The 19,947-nt window shown below is 46.3% G+C and overlaps 1 protein-coding gene across 1 annotated transcript in view; it reads right to left on the minus strand.

Moving 5' to 3' along the window:
• LOC146861398 (interleukin-18-like) overlaps nt 1-19,947 on the minus strand; it is a 159,282-nt gene that overhangs the window by 94,284 nt on the left and 45,051 nt on the right. Inside the window, exon 2 of the mRNA XM_085646236.1 lies at nt 9,927-10,003. Within this exon, the coding sequence (XP_085502362.1) occupies nt 9,927-10,003 (77 nt within the window). The remainder of the gene's footprint in view (nt 1-9,926; nt 10,004-19,947) is intronic.

Raw genomic sequence — 19,947 nt, forward strand, 5'->3', positions numbered from 1 at the left:
AAGCTGCAAATAGAGTTTAACGCAAAGAACAGAAATTAGTCCAATACCCAGTGCTCAAGTGTAGAAGAAAGATGAAGAATGTACAATGCCCATTAGTGCAGCTGGGAATTATTTCGGTAGTATAAAGAATTATTTGACTAGTTAAATGTAGCATTAAGCATAGTGTTTAAAGATCAGGAGAACATCTGACGGTTGGACTTTAAGGATGCAGTGAGGTAAAAGTGCTTGCTTGGTGTGATGGATAATGTGAGTGCTTCAAAGCAAATGCAGAAATTTGAATGGAATAATGGCTCTACAGGCTCAACTTGAAGTTAAGTATTGGTTGTTCAGGGGCGTGGCCAAGATGGTGACCGTATAAGACGTACTCTAGTGAGCTCAGTATTGGGCCTGCCCAAAAACCTGCTATAATATTGCAACCTGGTCCCGAATCACCCCACATTATAAGGGGTAACCTTCTGGGGATACCTCTGCACTGAACGTTCTAGTCACCTGAGATGGCAAGCCCTAATGTCTGCAGAAGTAGAGTTGTACACTGAGCGACATCATCAGAGCCAAGGCTGCTCAGTCAAGGATGCCTGGATTTGCGGGTAGGAGTCCAGGGAGAGACAGCATTGTGGCGAGATGGAGCCGGAGGAAGCACAGGGTTGCTGTCTATGCACCCATGTACCCTGACCACCCACCATTGTGCCTTTGGTGGATAGTGGATTTACTGAGACGGTCACGCCGGCAGTGTCTCGCCATTTTTATTTACTGCCCAGGCCGCATTTGCTTGCAAGTAAAAAGACAGTGGTGGGTGCAGCATGAGGGATATCCCCATCTTTTTGCTCTCGGTCTGAGGCACGCTACTCGTGGTATGAGCTAGAAGTTGGTTCAGTCGCAGTGCAACCTCAGCTCTAGGCCAGGACCGCGATATGAGAAAGCAGCTTGAGGACGAGGGGCGTGTGGTTCCTGACGGCCTGCCTTTACTGACCTGAAGGGCATACTGCTGTCCCCCCTATGTGGAGTTGCTTCTCAGCTGCAATCTGAACATTACCAAGGGCAGTGAGAGTGTGTGCAGTATAGAGGGTGCCCCACCCTGCGATTGATCACAGCTACTGTGATTCTGTGGCACCCGAGATGCGGTGGTGTGATACTGGGACTGTCCCAGTGTACAGAAGGCCTTGCCCTACCTTAATGTAGAGGTGCCAGGACCCGACAGCTCCTGCACTATAATGAGAAAAGCAGCGAGTTGGGGATAAACCGCCTGGCCGCGGCAGCCTTCACCTCTGGCCCCTCCACCGGGAGTGGCATCTTACACAGCAGCAGACCCTCTGGTTCCCCATGTTTAGCGCGATTTAGCTGCCTGTTGTCTGCCCTGACAAGGACAGAATAAGCAAAGGATCTCCCTGCTTGGTTTCTACCAAGGACCCTGATTACCTCGATATGGGCAAGGCTGTGTTGGGTAGTGGATGCCTACAGAACCCTACAGAACATCAAGGTAATGCCACATGCTATTGAGCTCAATACCTACTTACCACTCAAATTTGGTGATCTTTGCAGATTCTGTCTATTGCACAGCACTCTGGAGTACATATCCCATGTAGTAACCACCCACTAGGACCAGTAAACCTACATTCTGCTACTTCAACCCAATGGGGCCCCTGTGACGCTGGTAAACCGATAGGAGGCAGATTGCTTGGATAATACTATTCCTGGATGACTATTGCCGAGTTGCCTAATGTATTTTGACCCTCCTATACTGACCAGTGTCCCCGCGCATGTGCAGATAGATTAACTGTGACACATGGCTGAGCACACAAAAGATTTAATTTTTTTAATCATAGAAGCTCAGACTCTGCTTTATTCTAGTAGTCAACGCTCTTCAACTGAATAAAAAAAAAAGGCATATATCACTCGTGAAATGGTGCCTCTGAAGAACGATAAAACCCAGGCGACAACTGCGGACATCCGAGGGGGCGAAGAAACCATGGCTATTACTGACGCTTCAGGCCCGTCCCTGGCGGCCATGCTCACTGAACACCCCCACCAATTTGACAATATCTTGTTGGCTGTATTGGATATTAAATCCACCCTTAAACCCAAAACAGATGCCTTGAGTATAGACGTGGGCCTCCTCCAAGAAGATCATAAGAAACTGAAGGATAGTGTTGAAAACAGAGAGTCAACTTTTGCAACTTTGAGGCCCATGGTAGCGGACTCTGACAAAGGTCTTCAGGTTATGCAGGAAGAGATGGAATATCTCTGTAAAATGGCGGATGATCAAGAGGACAGATCAAGGCGGAACAATGTGAGGATTGTGGGCCACGAGGAACAGGCAGAGGGCCTAAAAATAGAATTGTACCTAGAGGACTGGTTTGTAAATACGATATTGCAGGGAAAACAGTTGTCCTTCTTATCTGACCTCCCCCCCCCGCGACCAGTGGTTGCCCGCATCTTTAATTATAGAGACAGGGATCACACCCTGCAGATAATAAGGGCCAAGGGTCCATGGACTGTCGAAAATGATTATGTACACATTTGCCCTGATTACACTTTAGAGCTTCAACATAGCAGGTTCTGCTTCACAGCAGTAAAGAAATGCCTTCAAGAACACGGCATTACATATGGTTTGAAATTCCCGGCCATACACAGGATCATGCATCACCTCTTTTTGCTCAACACCAGTAGATGCCTGGTGTTGGTTGGGATGCAGGGGCATCACTCTTCTGGGTGTATGACGGACACTCCTACCGACTGGAAAGTACATAGACCTCGCAAACCTCGAAACAGGCACCGCCCTTGTGTCCCAACTAGGGGAGAGGTGGCTAAGGAGAGGACTCAGGCTGTGGCCGATGTGGAGCGACGCGTGGCAGCCTCCTCTTCTACAGGATCTGAAACACAGACTGAACCGGATAAATCCCCGGACGTGACTACCTCGCAGATTGCTGAACTGTTGGGGGGGTGGCCCGCTCGTTACACCTCAATCAGCTGAGGACTTGGTGCAGGGTGCAGTTCAGGACTTGGTAAGCTGTTGGAATTGATGTTTTACACTTATGATTGCTGTTGACTAGGAAAACAATGGCAATGTTGATGCGTTGGCTGTGAACTAAGTGCATGGTTGCAATGGGATACTGCTACTGCCATCTAGCCTCCCTCACTTGTGAGCTACTACTGATATAGATGGTTATATACTTTTGTTCTCATTGCATTAAAGTGCTAATGGCTTGTCGCCCGTTGGTGTACTGGCTTGGGAACGGGTGTTGGGAATTTCTTAGATATATTCTTACTTATTTTCCATATTGTTTTTTATTATGGATCTGTGTGCAGTGTGACATGCGATGGGACTTAGGGCGGGAGGAAGTGGGAGGGCTGAGATGTGGTGACGGAATTAGAATGATCAATAGATACACGTTACAATGGCCACCAAAGTGGTAACGACTACAAACTCATTTCTGTTGTTGTCCTGGAATGTACATGGACTGGCAGGTTACATAAAGCGGTACTGCATTTACCAGTACTTACATAGATGCCAGATTCAAATAGCACTCCTTCAGGAGACATACTTAACTGCCCCTGACCTAAAAGCAATGTGCAAATGTTGGTGAGGCACACTGATAGGGACAACACACTCAAGATATGCAAGGGGAGTTCTAATCTGGGTGGCACAATGGGGCCGATTTACAGAACTAATCTGTGACAAAATCCTAAACTTACTACTTTTGGAATTCACAGAAGGCATTTAGTAGTAGTAAAGTTAGGATTTTGTCTTGAATTTGACTTAGGACAGACTTAGGACAGACTTAAGACAGATTTAAGACAGACTTAGGACAGACTTAGGACAGACTTACGACAAAATCCTAACTTTACTACTACTAAATGCCTTCGGTGAATACCAAAAGTAGTAAGTTTAGGATTTTGTCTCAGAGTAGTTCTGTGAATCGGGTCCAATGAGAGCCCCTTGAGGTGGTACATACCAAGATCAATGCAGACAGCAGATATGTAGTGTTGGAGGGACTGGTGGACGGTCTCCCCCTATCCCTCATATCTCTATATGCCCCCAATACTAACCAGGCCTCTTTTTAACACTCTTTGACTCCGGAATTTTTACACGACAGTCTGGTTCCCAGTAGCTGGGGTGAGGATTTGAACTGCACCCTGAACTTAGACTATGATTGCTTCCGCCCTCTCCCCAATACCTGGTGCACAATCTCCCTTACACAACTTTTACAAAGGTGGGCCACCAATACTCAAGTGCGGGATGCCTGGCGCAGCCTGAACCCTATGTTCAGGGAGTACTAACATTACTCGTGTCTCCATGACCTGCACACTAGCATAGATCTCTTTAACTGTAGTCAAGATGCCCTTTCTAAAATAACACGCGCCAAATTTCAAGGACGCACTCTTTCAGATGATTGCACCCTGCAATTAAAAGGCTGGGGCAGGGATTGACCGAAAATACCCACAAGGTGTCTTCCCTCGCAGGCCTTCCGTGATACTGCATTGTGTTCTGCTCTTTCAGATAATATCTCTTGCTTTTTTCAAGATAACAAGGGTTCAGCTTCGGGAACTGGTATTGAATGGGATGCTTTCAAAGACGTACTTTGAGGCTATACATTCAAGGCAGTACACGGTACCAAGTTGACCCTTCCTAGGGAACTCAGTACCCTGGAAACTGTCATATGACGTTATGAGCGATTACCTCCAACAGACCAGTCAGTTGTGGCCCCACTAGCGCAAGCCAAACTCACACATAGATCCACATTATAGAAGTTGTGCACCCTAGACTACAAGGAATACTTGGTGAGGAAACATGTAGAGGGCGAAAAGGCAGGCAGGCTTTTTGCGTGGCTTCTCCGCTATGATTCACCAAGGAACCCAATCACTGCCATTAGAGATAATTCTGATAATATTTTGAATTCGCAAGACAGAATTAACACAGCTTTTCACATGTACTACGCTATCTTATACAGAACCGCACAAGGGGAGGATACAGCATTGATACCATCTTTTTTAGATGGAGTGACTCTCCCGCATATAAAGGCTTCCCAGCAGGTGGATTGGAAGCTCCTGTTACTGAAATCGAAATCTCAGAGGCAATCAAACAAATGGCACTTGGTAAGACCCCTGGGGCGGACGGCTGGCCATGGGATTTTTACTCCACTTTTAAAGCATAACTTGTCCGCCACCTATTCAAGGTTTACATTTCGTCATACGCCAAAGGTATTAACCACCCCACTCTCAGAAAGGCAGTTTTGGTTGTGCTACCTATAGGAATTGACCCGAATAGGGTCATTCGGGTTACTAAACCACCTCTCAGCCTTACCTACATCATTGAAGAGTTGTTCAGCCAGTAGAGAATGCAAACAAGCAGTTTATTATTAATCTCTGCAGAGAGAGTCCATTACAGCCTGCATCAGTAAATGATAGCTGAGGGACTGACCCCCACGAGCACAGCATACAATACATATTCATCTGAAGTCCTCCAAACCACACCCACATGGCAAAGTTACAAACTTGGACAATGAATAAGGGAGTGATTTTAGGGCTGTACCACCATCTGGAAGGAGTATACATCCTTATCTCTATCCAAAGTCATTCTGCACAGTTTCTGCTCCCTCTGACGTAGGATCAAAACTCTGTGAACAAACAAGTTGTTGCACATATTGCGCAATCACTTGGGCCTACCATATTCACAGTTTTGAGCACATTTGCTAACATACCGAAACCATCATACAAAATGGCAGCTAGCAGCCAAATGCCATGCTATTCTATACTCAACATTATAGCTCAGTGGGTTGTCTACAAACACAACAACCATCACTATATTTAGCAATATAAGGCTAATCTAAATAGCGTAACATAAGGGGCATAGCTGTATGATTATTTTGAAACCTACACTACCCAAACCGTATAGCGACCCATTGCCCTTGGGGTCATATCGTCCACTATAGGTCCTGAGTTCAGACTACAAGATTCTAGGGAAAATCCTAGCTAATCGTTTAATTCCGATAGTGCAACATGTAGCACATCAAGATCAAAACGGGTTCATCCCTGGTAGAAATAAATTTTTGAATCACTGTAGGCTTTTTATGTTGATGGACTGGGCTTGCGAGATGGGTGCGCACCCTTGGGTCGCGTCCTTCGATATTGAGAAGGCATTTGACACCCTGGGTTGGGGCTACTTGATGGAGATTCTTAGATGGTTTGGAATGGGGACAAAGGGGGTCATTAGGATAGCGGGCGGACTTGAGTACGCTCGCCATCCTAGCGGTAACGGAACCACCCGCCTGTAAGGTGGAGGTCCCGCACTCCAAATTAGGATGCGACCGGCACGGTGGTGGGCCCATCCAGCGTTTTAACATTGCGGCCGATGCTGCTGGCTGCAGCACCGACGCGGTGTTGAAAAACGCATGTTGTGCATTTCCATGCACAACGTGGCAGGCACCACTCAGTGCCTGCCACCTTGTGCATGGAAATGTAGGGGGGTACCATGGGTACCCCCTAGTGCAGCGACGCCCCCACCAACAAGGGGGGCTCGCAACGGGTCCCCTATCCCCGCCAGCCTTTCCATGGCGGCATCGCTGCCATTAAAAGGCACCTGGCCACACACATCCCAATATGGCGGACGGTGCCTGCTAGGCACCGCCACCATATTAGTGGCCCTGCTCCGCACGCTAGGCAATCAGCGCGATTGCCACTGGTGGAAAAACGGCGGACAGACTTTGCATCCGCCGCGATACCCACCGCCATCCTAATATGGCAGTGGGTGAATCTCAATGTGATAGCGAAACGATCGCCACCGCCAGCCCGGCAGTAGCGATCGTTCTGCCATCGTAATGAGCCCCTAAATTCTTCAAATGGATTTCCCGGTAATATAACTCACCTATGGCTTGAGTAAAAACTGAGTCCAGATTTTCTGACTCGTTCAACATTGGACGCGGCACCCGTCAGGGTTTTGCCCCCCTATACCCAATTATTTTCACGCTTGCAATGGAACCTCTGGCTTTCACACTTCGTCAACACACCACTAGTTGGGGGATATTGGCAGACAACCAATGGCATATAATATCTATGTATGCAGACGATGCCCTGGTGTACCTTCGTGATAATGTCATGGAGCTTCACAACCTCATGGAATTACTGACGCAATTCGGAGATGCCTCCAGTTTAAAGGTCAATTGGGACAGTTCTAATGTATTCCCACTGACGTTCCTTTCTCCAGCACAATGACAGGCACTCCCAAATACTAAGCATCCGTGGACCTGTGATATGTTCAAATTTTTAGGGATCCGGGTCTATCACTCCGAAAGAGGTTTACTAGACGGGAACATGAACATAGGAAAGGCTATCACTAATGCATGATTATCCCTTCCATTCTGGACCGCACTACTGCTCTCCCCTATGGGTCTCATAGCCATTTAAAAAATGCTCCTTCTCCCAGGTTGTTATATTTTTTCTCTGGTCTTTCTATTCCTTTGTCCCGTAAAGGTTTTCAAAATATGCAAATGCTCCTAATTGCAATAATATGGGGTGATAGTAGAAGGCAAGTGTCAATTAATAAATTATATGCCCCCTATCAGAAGGTGGCCTGGGTGTCCCGAATTATGAATATTACTATGTAGCCACCCAGTTACAAAGGGCCACTTGTTGGCTGGCTGGACAGAATATATCGGAACTAGGCCCCTGGTCAGATGGGATGCACCTCCTCCCCCAGCGGTGCTGGAGTGGTTATTGAGTTTAGAAGGAGTGATCCCCAGAGGAACTGGTAATATTCTTATGCGCACAGCCTGAGTGTGCTGGAACAATAATTTACTTAAAGACGCCCTCACCCCTGATATTCACCTGAATTGCCTCTCTGGGCTATGTAGGGTTGTACAAAACTATGCTCCAGGTTAGAGGCTGCTGCATGGATAAACTCGGTCTCACAACATGGGGAGTTGTCTTCGCCGAAAAAATTCTCTGTCGTTTGAAAATTTGATGGATGACTATGGTACACCGGGTTCTTTCCTACTTTACGCCTCACTAACTCATTCTTCACACACTGTTTGGCATAGAACACATGCCGAACCAGACATATCCAATCTCCTTCAGGTGGAGCTCACACATGGGGTTGGCCACCATGCTGTTACTCGAATATACAACGCTCTACGTGCGGAGAGAGGTGAGCCCCTTACTGCCCTCGATGCCTACAAGGACAAGGTGCTATCCACTACACTAACGGATACACAATGGAAACAGTGCTTAGGAGTTCCAAAGTGCATCTCCATGAACACTAGACTCAAGTATACTCAATTTAATTATCTTCACTATACTTATCTTCCTCTGCATAGACTGGCGGGCATATATCAAAGGGCCTTAAGCTCTTGCCCACACTGCCGGATACTGAAGCTAATTTTATTCATATGGTATGGACATATCCCCAGTTGACTGCCTACTGGTATAAAATAACTGCAGTACTTTCCAAGGCCCTTGATACTACACTACTTATATACGGTCTCCAATATCTTTTAGAGATAACCTTCCGTACGGCTGCGCGCAAGGCCACTAACACATTTCTCGACCTGGCACTGATTTTAGCTAACCGTAGAATAGCAATGTGCTAGAAATCGGCAGCATCCCCTCCTATTCGACTGTGCATTCTGATCTACATGCTGACTTCATGGCAGAACAGACTACTCTGCAAGGATAGGGCGACCAACTTCGTCCCACACCCCAGACTAGCAAAGATATCTGAAGGTGGTGGAATCCAGATTAATAGGTACTCCACCGGGAGAGTGTTTGAAATAATGGTCCTATCCAGAGGGCGGCGGCATGCTTGTCCCGAGACCCTCCCCTCACATGCCAGGTAAATCCCCCCATACATAATGATAAAAAATACCAATCATGGATCTTCTAAGACCGGTTTCATCTTCTTCGCGTCCCTTCAGACATGCAATGCCACCTTTATCAACTGTAGCCTGTATCTTTATTCATTTAATTATTAGACTTGTCCTTATAATGTTGAGTGACGCACTCTACATTAAATTATTGTATTTATTTTTACTATGTTTGGGAAATCGTTCCATTGCAGAGTTGTATGTGAACTATGTATCAAGCACAGACACCCTTTCAGCTAATGTACAGATGTATTTTCAACATCATCACTTAAATATATGGCTGTACTTTTCGTTGTTAAATATGTTGTTTACAATATCAATAAAGACACATTATATACAAATATCCAAAAGACTCTGTAGGTCCCCACTAGGGGCACAAACACTAGTGGCCACATTAACATGAAAACTCAGAAATCTGTACCTGCAGGTTTCCGACCTCGCAAACGATTTCAGACTTTTTGTAATTCACAAATTTTTTCTAGGTAATACATGTTAATCTGCAGCAGTCCCAGGTTTTCCACATGCACTCCAAGAAAGGTTATCCAACTACAGTTGTCTGCAAGCAGTAGCAAATGCGCCTGCCAACTTTTAGTTTTTTTCACATTGGCGAGACGATATTTTTGTCCATGATGAAACCCCTTCACCTACTCCCCACAAAATGTGCAGCTAATAACTTTTCATTTCCCACCCTGCAAAGAATAATTTTTTTTGTCCTTGGCAGGAGTACATTTTCAAACTTTTCCAGGGTGCAATAGGGGTCAGAGACAAGATTTTGACTACGCACAAGGTGCAAGTTTGAGGATGTTCACAAACTCACAGGGCATTCATTACCTTCCATGTAATTCCCACTTCAAACCCATGCGATAAATTTACTCATAAGAAAATGTGGTTAAATTAATTTACAAGTGTAAAACAGCTTTTCTGAATGTAAAAGATCTGGACGATAAGGCCATTTAAGACTTTAAGCCTGACTTACAAGCACAAAGAGCTTTCTTTCATAAGACTCACATTAGTAGCCATAAGCCTTAATAAACCCTAGCTTCGCCACAGATGGCAGTAAAATAAGCTTACCTTCAACGTAAATGAAGTCATCATCGTGTTCAACAATCATTAAACAGCAGTCATCCATCTCTAGTCCAATCTGGTCCCTATGAAGATAAATAGGATTTAGCATGTAGCACTATCGGTTTATCTCTGCGAGTCAGAACAACCTATTTAAATGCGACTTTTTTCTAAATTTGTCAGAAACCCATGCTTAAGTCTATATTAAGTTCCTTGCTTATGGCGTAAGAAATCAGAGGTAGACAGAGAAATTTGTATATATATTTGTATAAATTGTATTACTATTATTACACAAGCAGCTTTAGATTGAAAGCCCATAATTCCCACGAACCATGATATACTATCAATTGTTTATTTGATTGATAGAAACAACATTATTCCATTGAATTATGGATTTAAACAAATGACAAATGTCAGGCGATTTTACAACAGGACCGGGGATCTTTCTTCATATTCTTTACTAATCTATAGAGATCTGATCAATTACTTACTCAGGATCTGTGGTTTTTACCACACCTCACAGCTGTCTGCATATACCGCTCACCCATCACCGTTGTTTCCATATATATTTTGGGCTATAACACATCGTGTGGAGATACCATCTCCAGGGGCTCTGAGCAGACACCAACTGACTTCATCTGGATTCTCTCACATGAACTTGTGACCGTTCGCTTATATATGTCTAAGACTTAAAAAAGTCACTGTGTGACGAAACACGTGTTGGCTGTTACTGAAGAAAGAAATTGTGAATTTGAATATACTGAATAACATACGATCTTTCACACCTACAATAAAGTAAACCTCTGTCTAAAACCGAGTCCTTAATGTGTGGACATTATACTATTTTATAACACTGTTTGAGTGCTTTGGTTTTTGTCTATATAAAATTGAATGCATTTTTGATTCTTGGATCCAATATGTAAGTCACACCTTGGGAAATAGGGTGTGGACAACCAAATAGCAACATCCTGATTACAATTAGTTTTGTCATTGTACTATACCCACAACAATATGTTAGGATCAACAAGCAACAGAAACAAACACAGCAGCTGACCAAGGTCAAGCACTTCAATTCTTTAGTTTTAAGTAATCAAACGATAAGTGCAACAACTTCCAGCATCCACTGCTGAGAGATGCCCATTTACAACAACAAGAATTCATACAAAAGGAAGGTGCACTTAGTAGAAGTCAGAAAGGGCGACAGTTTAAAGCTCCATGAAATCTTCTTTTTATTTAAACCTTGTTAAAAGACCGGCACAAAGCCAACGCGCTTCGTCCCCAGTGCCACGAGAACTTCGTCAGGGCTTATGTAATTTCTCAGTAAAGTGACCTGAAGGCTAAGTTGATTCGCAATCATTCATATATGAGAGATAATACACTCAGGTCCAATTCACGTAATCCTGGGTGCGGTAATAAACGTCAGGAAGGATCCAAAATAACTTGAAGAATATTTCAAATTGAAGTATAAAACATGTTCTTAAAACGGTTGATGAGTAGAGTCCAATGGTGATTGACAAAAGGACAAAGGTAAAGGCTTAATTCATTAACACCCTAAGATAACCGGGCACTTCAAAAGATATCTTGGATGGGTAATAATATAAGTCCCATGCCTTGTTGTATGTGCTGTTAATATCAGGAGTGCCACTGTAATAATCTCAAAATAAGAGGCGAAGGTCACCTTACACGGACATCAAAGTAGCCTACTTTGATGTCCGTGTAAGCTACCATGCTGTTCGGCTGCTGTGCCTAGACGCTGTGATATTTATACATATCGAAGGTAGGACGTTTATAAGACGCGGGCTATATTACTCTCTTAGCGTCCACTACTCGGTAGTGTGGCTGTAATTGGTGACCTTCGCCTCTTATTTTGAGATTATTACAGCGGCACTCCTGATATTAACAGCACCTACAACAAGGTATGGGACTTATATTATTACCTATCCAAGATATCTTCGGTTATTAATGAATTAAGCCTTTACCTTTGTCCTTCTGGCAATCACCATTGGACTCTTCTCATCAACCGTTTTAAGAACATGTTTATATTTCAATTTGAAATATTCTTCAAGTTATTTTGGATCCTTCCTGACGTTTATTACCGCACCCAGGATTACGTTAATCGGAACTGAGTGTATTATTTCTCATATATGAATGATTGCGAATCAACTTAGCCTTCAGGTCACTTTACTGAGAAATTACATAAGCCCTGACGAAGTTCCCGTGGCACTGGGGACGAAACGCGTTGGCTGTGTGCCGGTCTTTTAACAAGATTTAAATAAAAAGAAGATTTCATGGAGCTTTAAACGGTCACCCTTTCTGACTTCTACTAAGTGCACCATCCTTTTGTATGAATTCTTGTTGCCACAAAAATATGTTGTTAGCGAGGTACGATAATCAAATCACTACTACCCTGCGCTCTTTTCTTTGTTACACAGAGCAATTGTCTTAAGTGATGTATCCAGCATTGGGCCTGGATGGGAGAATTCAGCTATGTCTAGAGAGTACTCTATACTGATCTACTGAATAATTCAAAACAAACGATTAATATAAACTCTGCATTTTCTATCACTCTTCTTCCCACAACTACTGTATTATTCAGTGTAACACATGACAGGATCGATCAATCAAACAATCAAGGGGTTTGTAAAGCACAGCAAATCACCTGTAAGGGTCTCAAGGCACTGGAGAAACTAGCTGCTTCATGGTGATCTGTTCATTCGAACAGTTCGGTCTTGAGTCCTTTCCTGAATAGCTGGAGCGATGAGGCGGTCCGGAGGTGTACAGGAAGGTCGTTTCAAGCTTTGGCTACCAGGTGTGAGAAGGAGTGTCCACCGCTGTTGCTTCAGCGAATCATGGGGTGTGTCTGTGAGAAAGAGAAATGCGGATCGTAGGTGTCTGGTTGGTTGGTGGAAGGTCAAGCATTTGTGGATGTATGCTGGTCCTTTGTTGTGTAGGGCTTTGTATGCATGGATCAATACCTTGAACTTGCATCACTTCTGGATCAGGAGCCTGTGTAGCTTCTTGAGGTGGGGTGTGATATGGGTTCGTCTGGGGAGGTCGAGGATGAGTCTAGCTGCTGAGTTCTGTATTGTCTGTAGACTCTTCAGGAAGTCTGTAGTGATTCTTACGTAGAGTGTATTCCCGCAGTCCAACCTGCTGGTGATGAGGGCCTGTGTGACGGTCCTTCCGGTGTTGACTTGGAGCCACCTGAAGATCTTGCGAAGCATGTGTATGGTGCAGAAGCAGGCGGATGACTGCGTTGACTTGTTTTTTGCATGAATAGCTTGCTGTCCAACATGATACCGAAGTTGTGGGCATGGTCTTTCGGGGCAAGGGATGGGCCAAGTTTAGTAGAACACCATGAGTCATTCCAAGGAGAGGTGTTGTTCCCGAAGAGGAGGACTTCCGTCTTGTCCGTGCTGAGCTTGAGACAATTGTTTCTCATAAAGTAGTCAATGTTCTTCATACATCTGTGGAAGTTGGCTTGGTGGTGGAGGGGTCTTCTGACAGCAAGAGGATGAGCTGGGTGTCGTCGGCGTAGGAGATGATGTTGAGTCCATGCTATCCAAATGCATCGGTCAGGGGGTTATGTACTTGTTGAAGAGGGTGAGGCTGAGGGACGATCCTTGGGGGATACCGCAGATGATTTTCTTGGGTTCAGAGGTGAATGGTGGGAGATTGATTCTCTGGGTTCTTCCAGCGAGGTATGAGGTCATCCATTTGAGGGTGTCTCCTTGGATTCCGATGTGGTGGAGTCTGTTGATCAAGATGCGATGGGAGACATTGTCGAAGAACACTGACATGTCCAGGGGGATGAGGGCTGCCGTTTCGCCACGGTCCAGAACTGGCCTTATGTCATCAGTGGCAGCCATCAGGGCTGTCTCTGTACTGTGGTTCATTCGGAATCTAGATTGAGAGGGGTCCAGAAGGTTATTGTGTTCCAGCTGTTCGGTGAGTTGCTGGTTGATTGCCTTCTGAAGAACCATCGCTGGAAAGAGGAGCAGGGAGATGGCCGGAAGTTCTTCGGTTCTGCTGGGTTGGCAGATGGTTTCTTCAGGAGGGGCCTCACTTCAGGGTGTTTCTTGTCCTCAGGGAAGGAGGCCGGGATGATGGAGATGTTAAAGATTTCTTGAGCTCATTGCCAATTGTCTTGCTCCACAGGTTGAAGACGTGCTGGGGACAGAGTTCCATGGGTGCTTCCGAGTACACAGAGTTCATGATGGATATTGTGGCTTGAGTATTGAGAAGATCCCAATGGGTGAGCTGGTGTTCGAGGCTTGAGTTCATGGGTGTGAGCAGGCTGATGCGGACAGCGGCAGAGGGTTGGGGTTTGAAGTTTTCATAGATGGCTAAGATCTTGTCGTGGAAGAAGTCCGCCAGGGTGTCACACAGTTCTTGGAAGGGGTTGATGTTGTTCCCAGTGGCTGCAGGGTTGGAGAATTCCTTCACTATGGCGAAAAGCTCCTTGTTGTGGTTTGCGCTGGCATCTATGCGGTCTGCTAGGTCGTTCTTTGTTTCTTTCAGAAGGTGGTGGTACTGGTTGAGGGCTGTCTTGGAAGTAGTAGGGTCTCCTATCTCTTTACTTGTGCATCAATTTCTTTCTAGTTGCTGGCAGTTGCATTTGGTGGATTTCAGCTCCACGGTGAACCAGCTGGCCCTTCTCGTTGGTCCTTTGGATTTGACTGGCTTGGCAGGGCGACTGTGTTGGCACATTCAGTCATCCACTGGAGAAGTTCTTTGGGTTGGATGTTGTGTCTGAGAGGTGGAATTTGACAGCGTTGTTTCACTGGTCTTTGGATATTGTTTTCCAGTTTCTTTGCGCGGAGCTGGGCTACCCTTGCCAGTTTTGGTAGGTCCTGAGATGGTGAAGTGGATGCTCTAGTGGTCATTCCAGGTGTGCTGTGAAACGTGATTATACTTGACTCTTTTGCTGGACATGAAAATGGGGTAGAGCATGCGTTCTGCGATGTGGGTAGGGTTGGTAATAAGCTTCTTGAAGCCGATGTTGTTCATGCTTTCCAGGAGGTCAGTTGTGTTGGTTTTGCTGTGGTCATCGAGGTGGAAGTTAAGGTCTCCTAGGAAGATGTAGTGCTCGGAGTTGATGGCGATTGGGGCGATGAGGTCAGGGATGGCATTTCTGAAGCTGGGGGTCTGCATTCCTGAGTGTCCTTGTGGTCTGCATGCGAGAGTGACTCTGACAGTGCTTTTCCCGTCTGTGTGCAGATGGAAGTTGAGACGCTCCATTATTGGGTCTGGGTTGTCTGAGGAGAACGTTCAGCAGATGGTGTCCTTGTAGATGATGGCGATTCCGCCTCTGTGTCTGGTGATTCGGTCCTGGTGTGTTATATTGTAGCCTTCGTGGGTGGTGATGGCAATGTCTGGTGCGGATGCGGGATTCAACCAGGTCACAGTGAGGAAGATGACGTCCAAGGTAAGCAATTATGAGATTGTATTCCAGATCTCCATGGCGTTTTTGCCAAATGATCGTGCATTGAGAAAAAATGCATTGGAGTTGTTCTGTGGCAGTCTTGGTCAGCGTGGTAGACAGAGTCTTGTTTGCAGTGTCTCCGGCGTTGTTGGTTTCTTCTGTGTTGCAGGTGAAGCGGAAGTGCTTGCAGGAGAACAGTCCTATAGTGGTGTGTGGAGATGTGCAGCAGCAGTTGTTGATGTGCCTAGGATCCAGGGCTCAGAGGTCTGAAGCGATGTAGCTGTGCGGGGTGGAAGAACCAGGTTCCTGTGGCTGGGTGCAGTCCGGGCGCAGACAGGCTTGTCTTTGGTGCACCAGCAGCGTGGCAACACTGCAGCCTCCATTAGGTAGGTCCTATTAGGAGAGAGGGGCATTGGGAGGCGGGAGTGAGAGAGGCACGGGTGGCAAACAATGCAGAGAAAGGACCATGGGAACTGCAGGAAAAAGCACACAGCAGAAGAGAGAGGCTTAGAAAAACAAAGAACTTGAGGCGAGTGGTACAAAACAACATGCAACAAAACAAGGTAGACAGGCAACACATAGGGCAAATCCAGGCAAGTAAGGCTCACGGGCAGAAGAAGCAACAGGCAGAAGCAGCAGAGGGGAGCTGGCTCGAGGACCTGCTCAATGGGGAAGCACGGGGCCTCCATTGAATAGGTCCTGGGATGAGAGAGGGGCGTTGGGAGGTGGGAGTTAGGGAGGCGGCGGGTGGCAAAATACAGTGGGAAAGGAGCGAGGGAATAGGGGGAAAAGGCACAAGGCAGAAAGAGTGTGGCAAGGAAAAACAAGGAACTGGAGGAGAGTCAAGGCAATCCAATAGGCAACAAAACAAGGCAGACAGGCAACACACAGGGCAAAGGACAGCAGGAGCGATGGGCAGAAGCAGCAGAGAGTAACTGGCTCAAAGATCTGGCGGACAAGAGCACCACCCTGTTAATTCACACACTACACCATATTAGCTCATACAGAAATTCAACAACCTTGCTACCAATGATGAAGTGTGTTAACCAACCAATAAAGTACTTCAGCACAGTGGCGTAACGAAAATTGAGGGGTCCCCCCTGCAAAGCACAATGAGGGGGCCCCCAGCGGCCCGGCCCCCCACCTACCACCGTCCACCAATGAGTTATCACTAATCTGCATCTCACATGGGAGTCACGGAGGACCACGAGAAGGGTGCGCGGGGCTTTTTTACAGGGTCATTATGACCATACTAATGAGCTGTGCCCCCCACCTGACAGAATGTGCATGGCATGTAAAATGTCACCCTCTTACAAACAGATGTTAAAAAAATAAAAATAAACCTCGCTCCTTAAACAAAAAGTGTCTTGAGTGTGAGTGCATGTCAAAATAAGTGCACGGAGGTTTGTTTACACGATCCTCTCGGCAGACGTGATCATAATGAGTGATTACGGGTGTCTGGCCGTGCAGGTTCTACGGCAAACATACAGGATCCTCATCAGCTAATTCGGACTCTAATCATCGCTTCTCATGTTTAAACCGCTCTATCTGCGCTCTTAATCCCAGCGCGAACGTTACAGAGTAACTGTCTTATCTTGGGATTGTTTCACTCAGCGCGCACCACACGTGTTGTTTTACAAGGTTATCCAGCTTGCACGCTCCCATGGTGCATATGTAGGACCGCTGAAGGGTTATGTTGTGTGGGGGGGGGCTCTACACAGTGTAAGAGGGCAGCTGCAGGTGCCCACTCGCCATGGGAGGCACCTGATGCAACAGGTGCCAGCCCTCTTTCTCCATCGGTCTGTTCAACCGCCATTCACATTTTGTTTCCACCCACCAGCATGGGTGCCCACTTCAATCAATCAATCAATCATTTGTAGAGCTCACTACTCGCCCGTGAGGGTCTCAATGTGCTGGGGGGGGGGGGCTGCTACTGTTCGAACAACCAGGTCTTGAGAAGTCTCCTGAAGGTCAGCAGGTCCTGGGTCTGTCGCAAGTGGATGGGGAGGGTGTTCCATGTCTTGGCGGCGAGGTGGGAGAAGTATCTGCCACCGGTGGTCGTTCGGTGGATGCATGGAATGGTGGCAAGGTCAGTGGAGCGAAGCTGGCGGTTCGAGGTGTAGAAGGTGAGTCATTTGTTGAGGTATGCTGGTCTGGCGTCGTGGAGTGCTTTGTGAGCGTGGGTGAGGAGCTTGAAGGTGAGTCTCTTGTTGACGGGGAGCCAGTGCAGGTCCATCAGGTGGGCAGTGATGTGGCTGTGGTGGGGGATGTCGAGGATGAGGCATGTGGAAGCGTTCTGTATGCGTTGAAGTCTCTTCTGGAGTTTGGCCGTGGTTACCACGTAGAGGGCGTTGCCGTAGTCCAGCCAGCTGGTGACCAGGCCCTGGGTGATCGTTCTTCTGGTTCCGATGGGGATCCATCTGTAGATCTTGCGAAGCATGCAGAGGGTGTTGAAGCAGGAGGAGGAGAGGCACCGGTTCTCTTGTATTGTGAGTGTTTGTTTTTCCTGATCAGGTGCACATTTACCTAAAACAAGTACCCAGAGTCAGGGCAGATGGGCCAATATGTTACTTTACAAATGCTTTTTGTTTCTATTCTTTGCCTTTTGGAATTTTTAGCCACCATTATGTGCTTCCATGTTGCAGTAATTCAAAGTCAATAGTACATTTCTCTTTGTGCCAACAATAATCATATTTTCCTGTGATAGGTATTCAAATTAGGAGGGTTTCTATACCTGTTTAATTCCACCTGCCTGCTATGAAGCAGCAATAAAGTTCTATTAAAAATATACATCATATTTAGGCAGCATGTCTCTTTATATTTCTGGCATAGAATTCCGATAATTTTTTTTATAAAACTAGCGATCATATCAGCTTGTCATGCCAGGCCTATTGTCTTTGCCAAGGCTTGTTTCAGCATAGCTATGAATGAACTACTGCCACCAATCTCCAACATGCTGTGGCACGTGTCACACTTTAAAATGGGCTCCTACCCAGTCTCTACTGTACAAATGCCAATACATGCATAAAATGTTCATGAATGGACCACAAATGAATGAATACAAAATTAATATCACCGGCAAAGCTCTCAGTTTTCATAGGTGAGTAACACATCCAGTGCAGATTTTTGTTTTGCATTCTGTGACTTGTAGTCTTGTTATGAATGGGCATTTTAATGTTTGCATAATTCAATTCCAGTAGGAGACAAAAAGTATATAATAAAAACAGGGCTACATTTTTTCTCATATAGCATAATATCTAGTGAACAAAATTGTTTAACAATGCCCAAAGGGTATCCACCACGCTTTAAAAATGTGTAGCACACGATTCCGTTTTAAAATGGTACCAAACAAGAATTAATGACAGCGCGGGTTAATGATTTTAACATATTTTGTGCCGTGATTTGCGCACATTTTAATCTTCAATAGCTCGCAGCTGAGTCTAATTGGACAAGATTTACTTCAGAGGTGCTATTGCACAAAGGCCTGAAAGGGAGAGGGGCGAGGTTTACACATCCCCGTGCAAAGAGCCTCGGGCAGCTCCAGACATATAGGAGTCATGGACTCGGGATTAGATGTGTGCTGAGAGCGAACAAGTGTTGAATAGAGTGAGGTGCAGTGCACCTCGGGTACTATCTGCTAAGAGGTGAAGAAGGCAGGGCGAAAGGAAGGGGCTGGACATACTGGGGAAACAGGAGCATAGCTGTAAGTACTGCAGCAGGTGCACTGGTCTTAGGGGCCCGGAATTCCATTTTTAGATGTATTTTACTATCCACCCGGCAAACAGATAGGGGAACATCTTCCACTCTCGTAGCAGGGCCCCATGGCACCCCTGCTACGCCACTGGACGTGGGACTGGTGAAAATAAGTAATGGGGCACGAAAAGGGGACAATTTCCATATCGCTAAGTGACAGTGCTAACACGCAGGGCCGTTAGGTAACGGCAGCAGTTGTCAGGGTTATTGGTGAGTACATAAGCCCGACTATTTTATGCCACCTCTTGCACCTGCCAGTACAATATGCCACTGCCACCGTACTGGGGCACCCACGCCTCTTCCAAGGGCAGAGAGCAGCCACTCACCTGCACCTGCTCTGACGCTACCGGAAGCCGAGGCTCCGTAGTACAGCCGCCTGCGCCATGATTATTTGCAGCACTTCCTCAATCTAGCCAGCCACCCTAAGGATCGCAAAACAAACTCCCCGCGCAGGCCGTGCTCCAACAGCAGGATATGACGTCCCCAGCAATGACGTCAGGCTGATAGTCAGAGGCTGCACGGGGGGATTGTAAAGCGCAATAATTATACATTGCATACATGCCAACATTTCAGAAGAGCAAAGTGGGAGATTTAAAAAAAAATCGGGAGAATGGGGCCTTCAATCGGGTTTCTGTCATCTATGGACTTTGGAAGTGTGCTGCTGCAGGATCGAACATTTGAAAGCAAATTCACGTGTTTTTTTTAATCTCCTTTCAGAAGCATGGAGCGCAATGGCAGGCAGAGAAAGAGGGGGATGCAAGAGTTGTGCACTGGCTGGCAGGTTGCGGTCAGTGCATACACCCCCCCTCCCTCCCTCCCCCGTCAGCCCGGGCTGAAACAGCTTCCGGGCAC

The sequence above is a fragment of the Triturus cristatus genome, chromosome 3_1 (genome assembly GCF_964204655.1).
Source record: "Triturus cristatus chromosome 3_1, aTriCri1.1, whole genome shotgun sequence".
Lineage (NCBI taxonomy): Eukaryota > Metazoa > Chordata > Amphibia > Caudata > Salamandridae > Triturus > Triturus cristatus.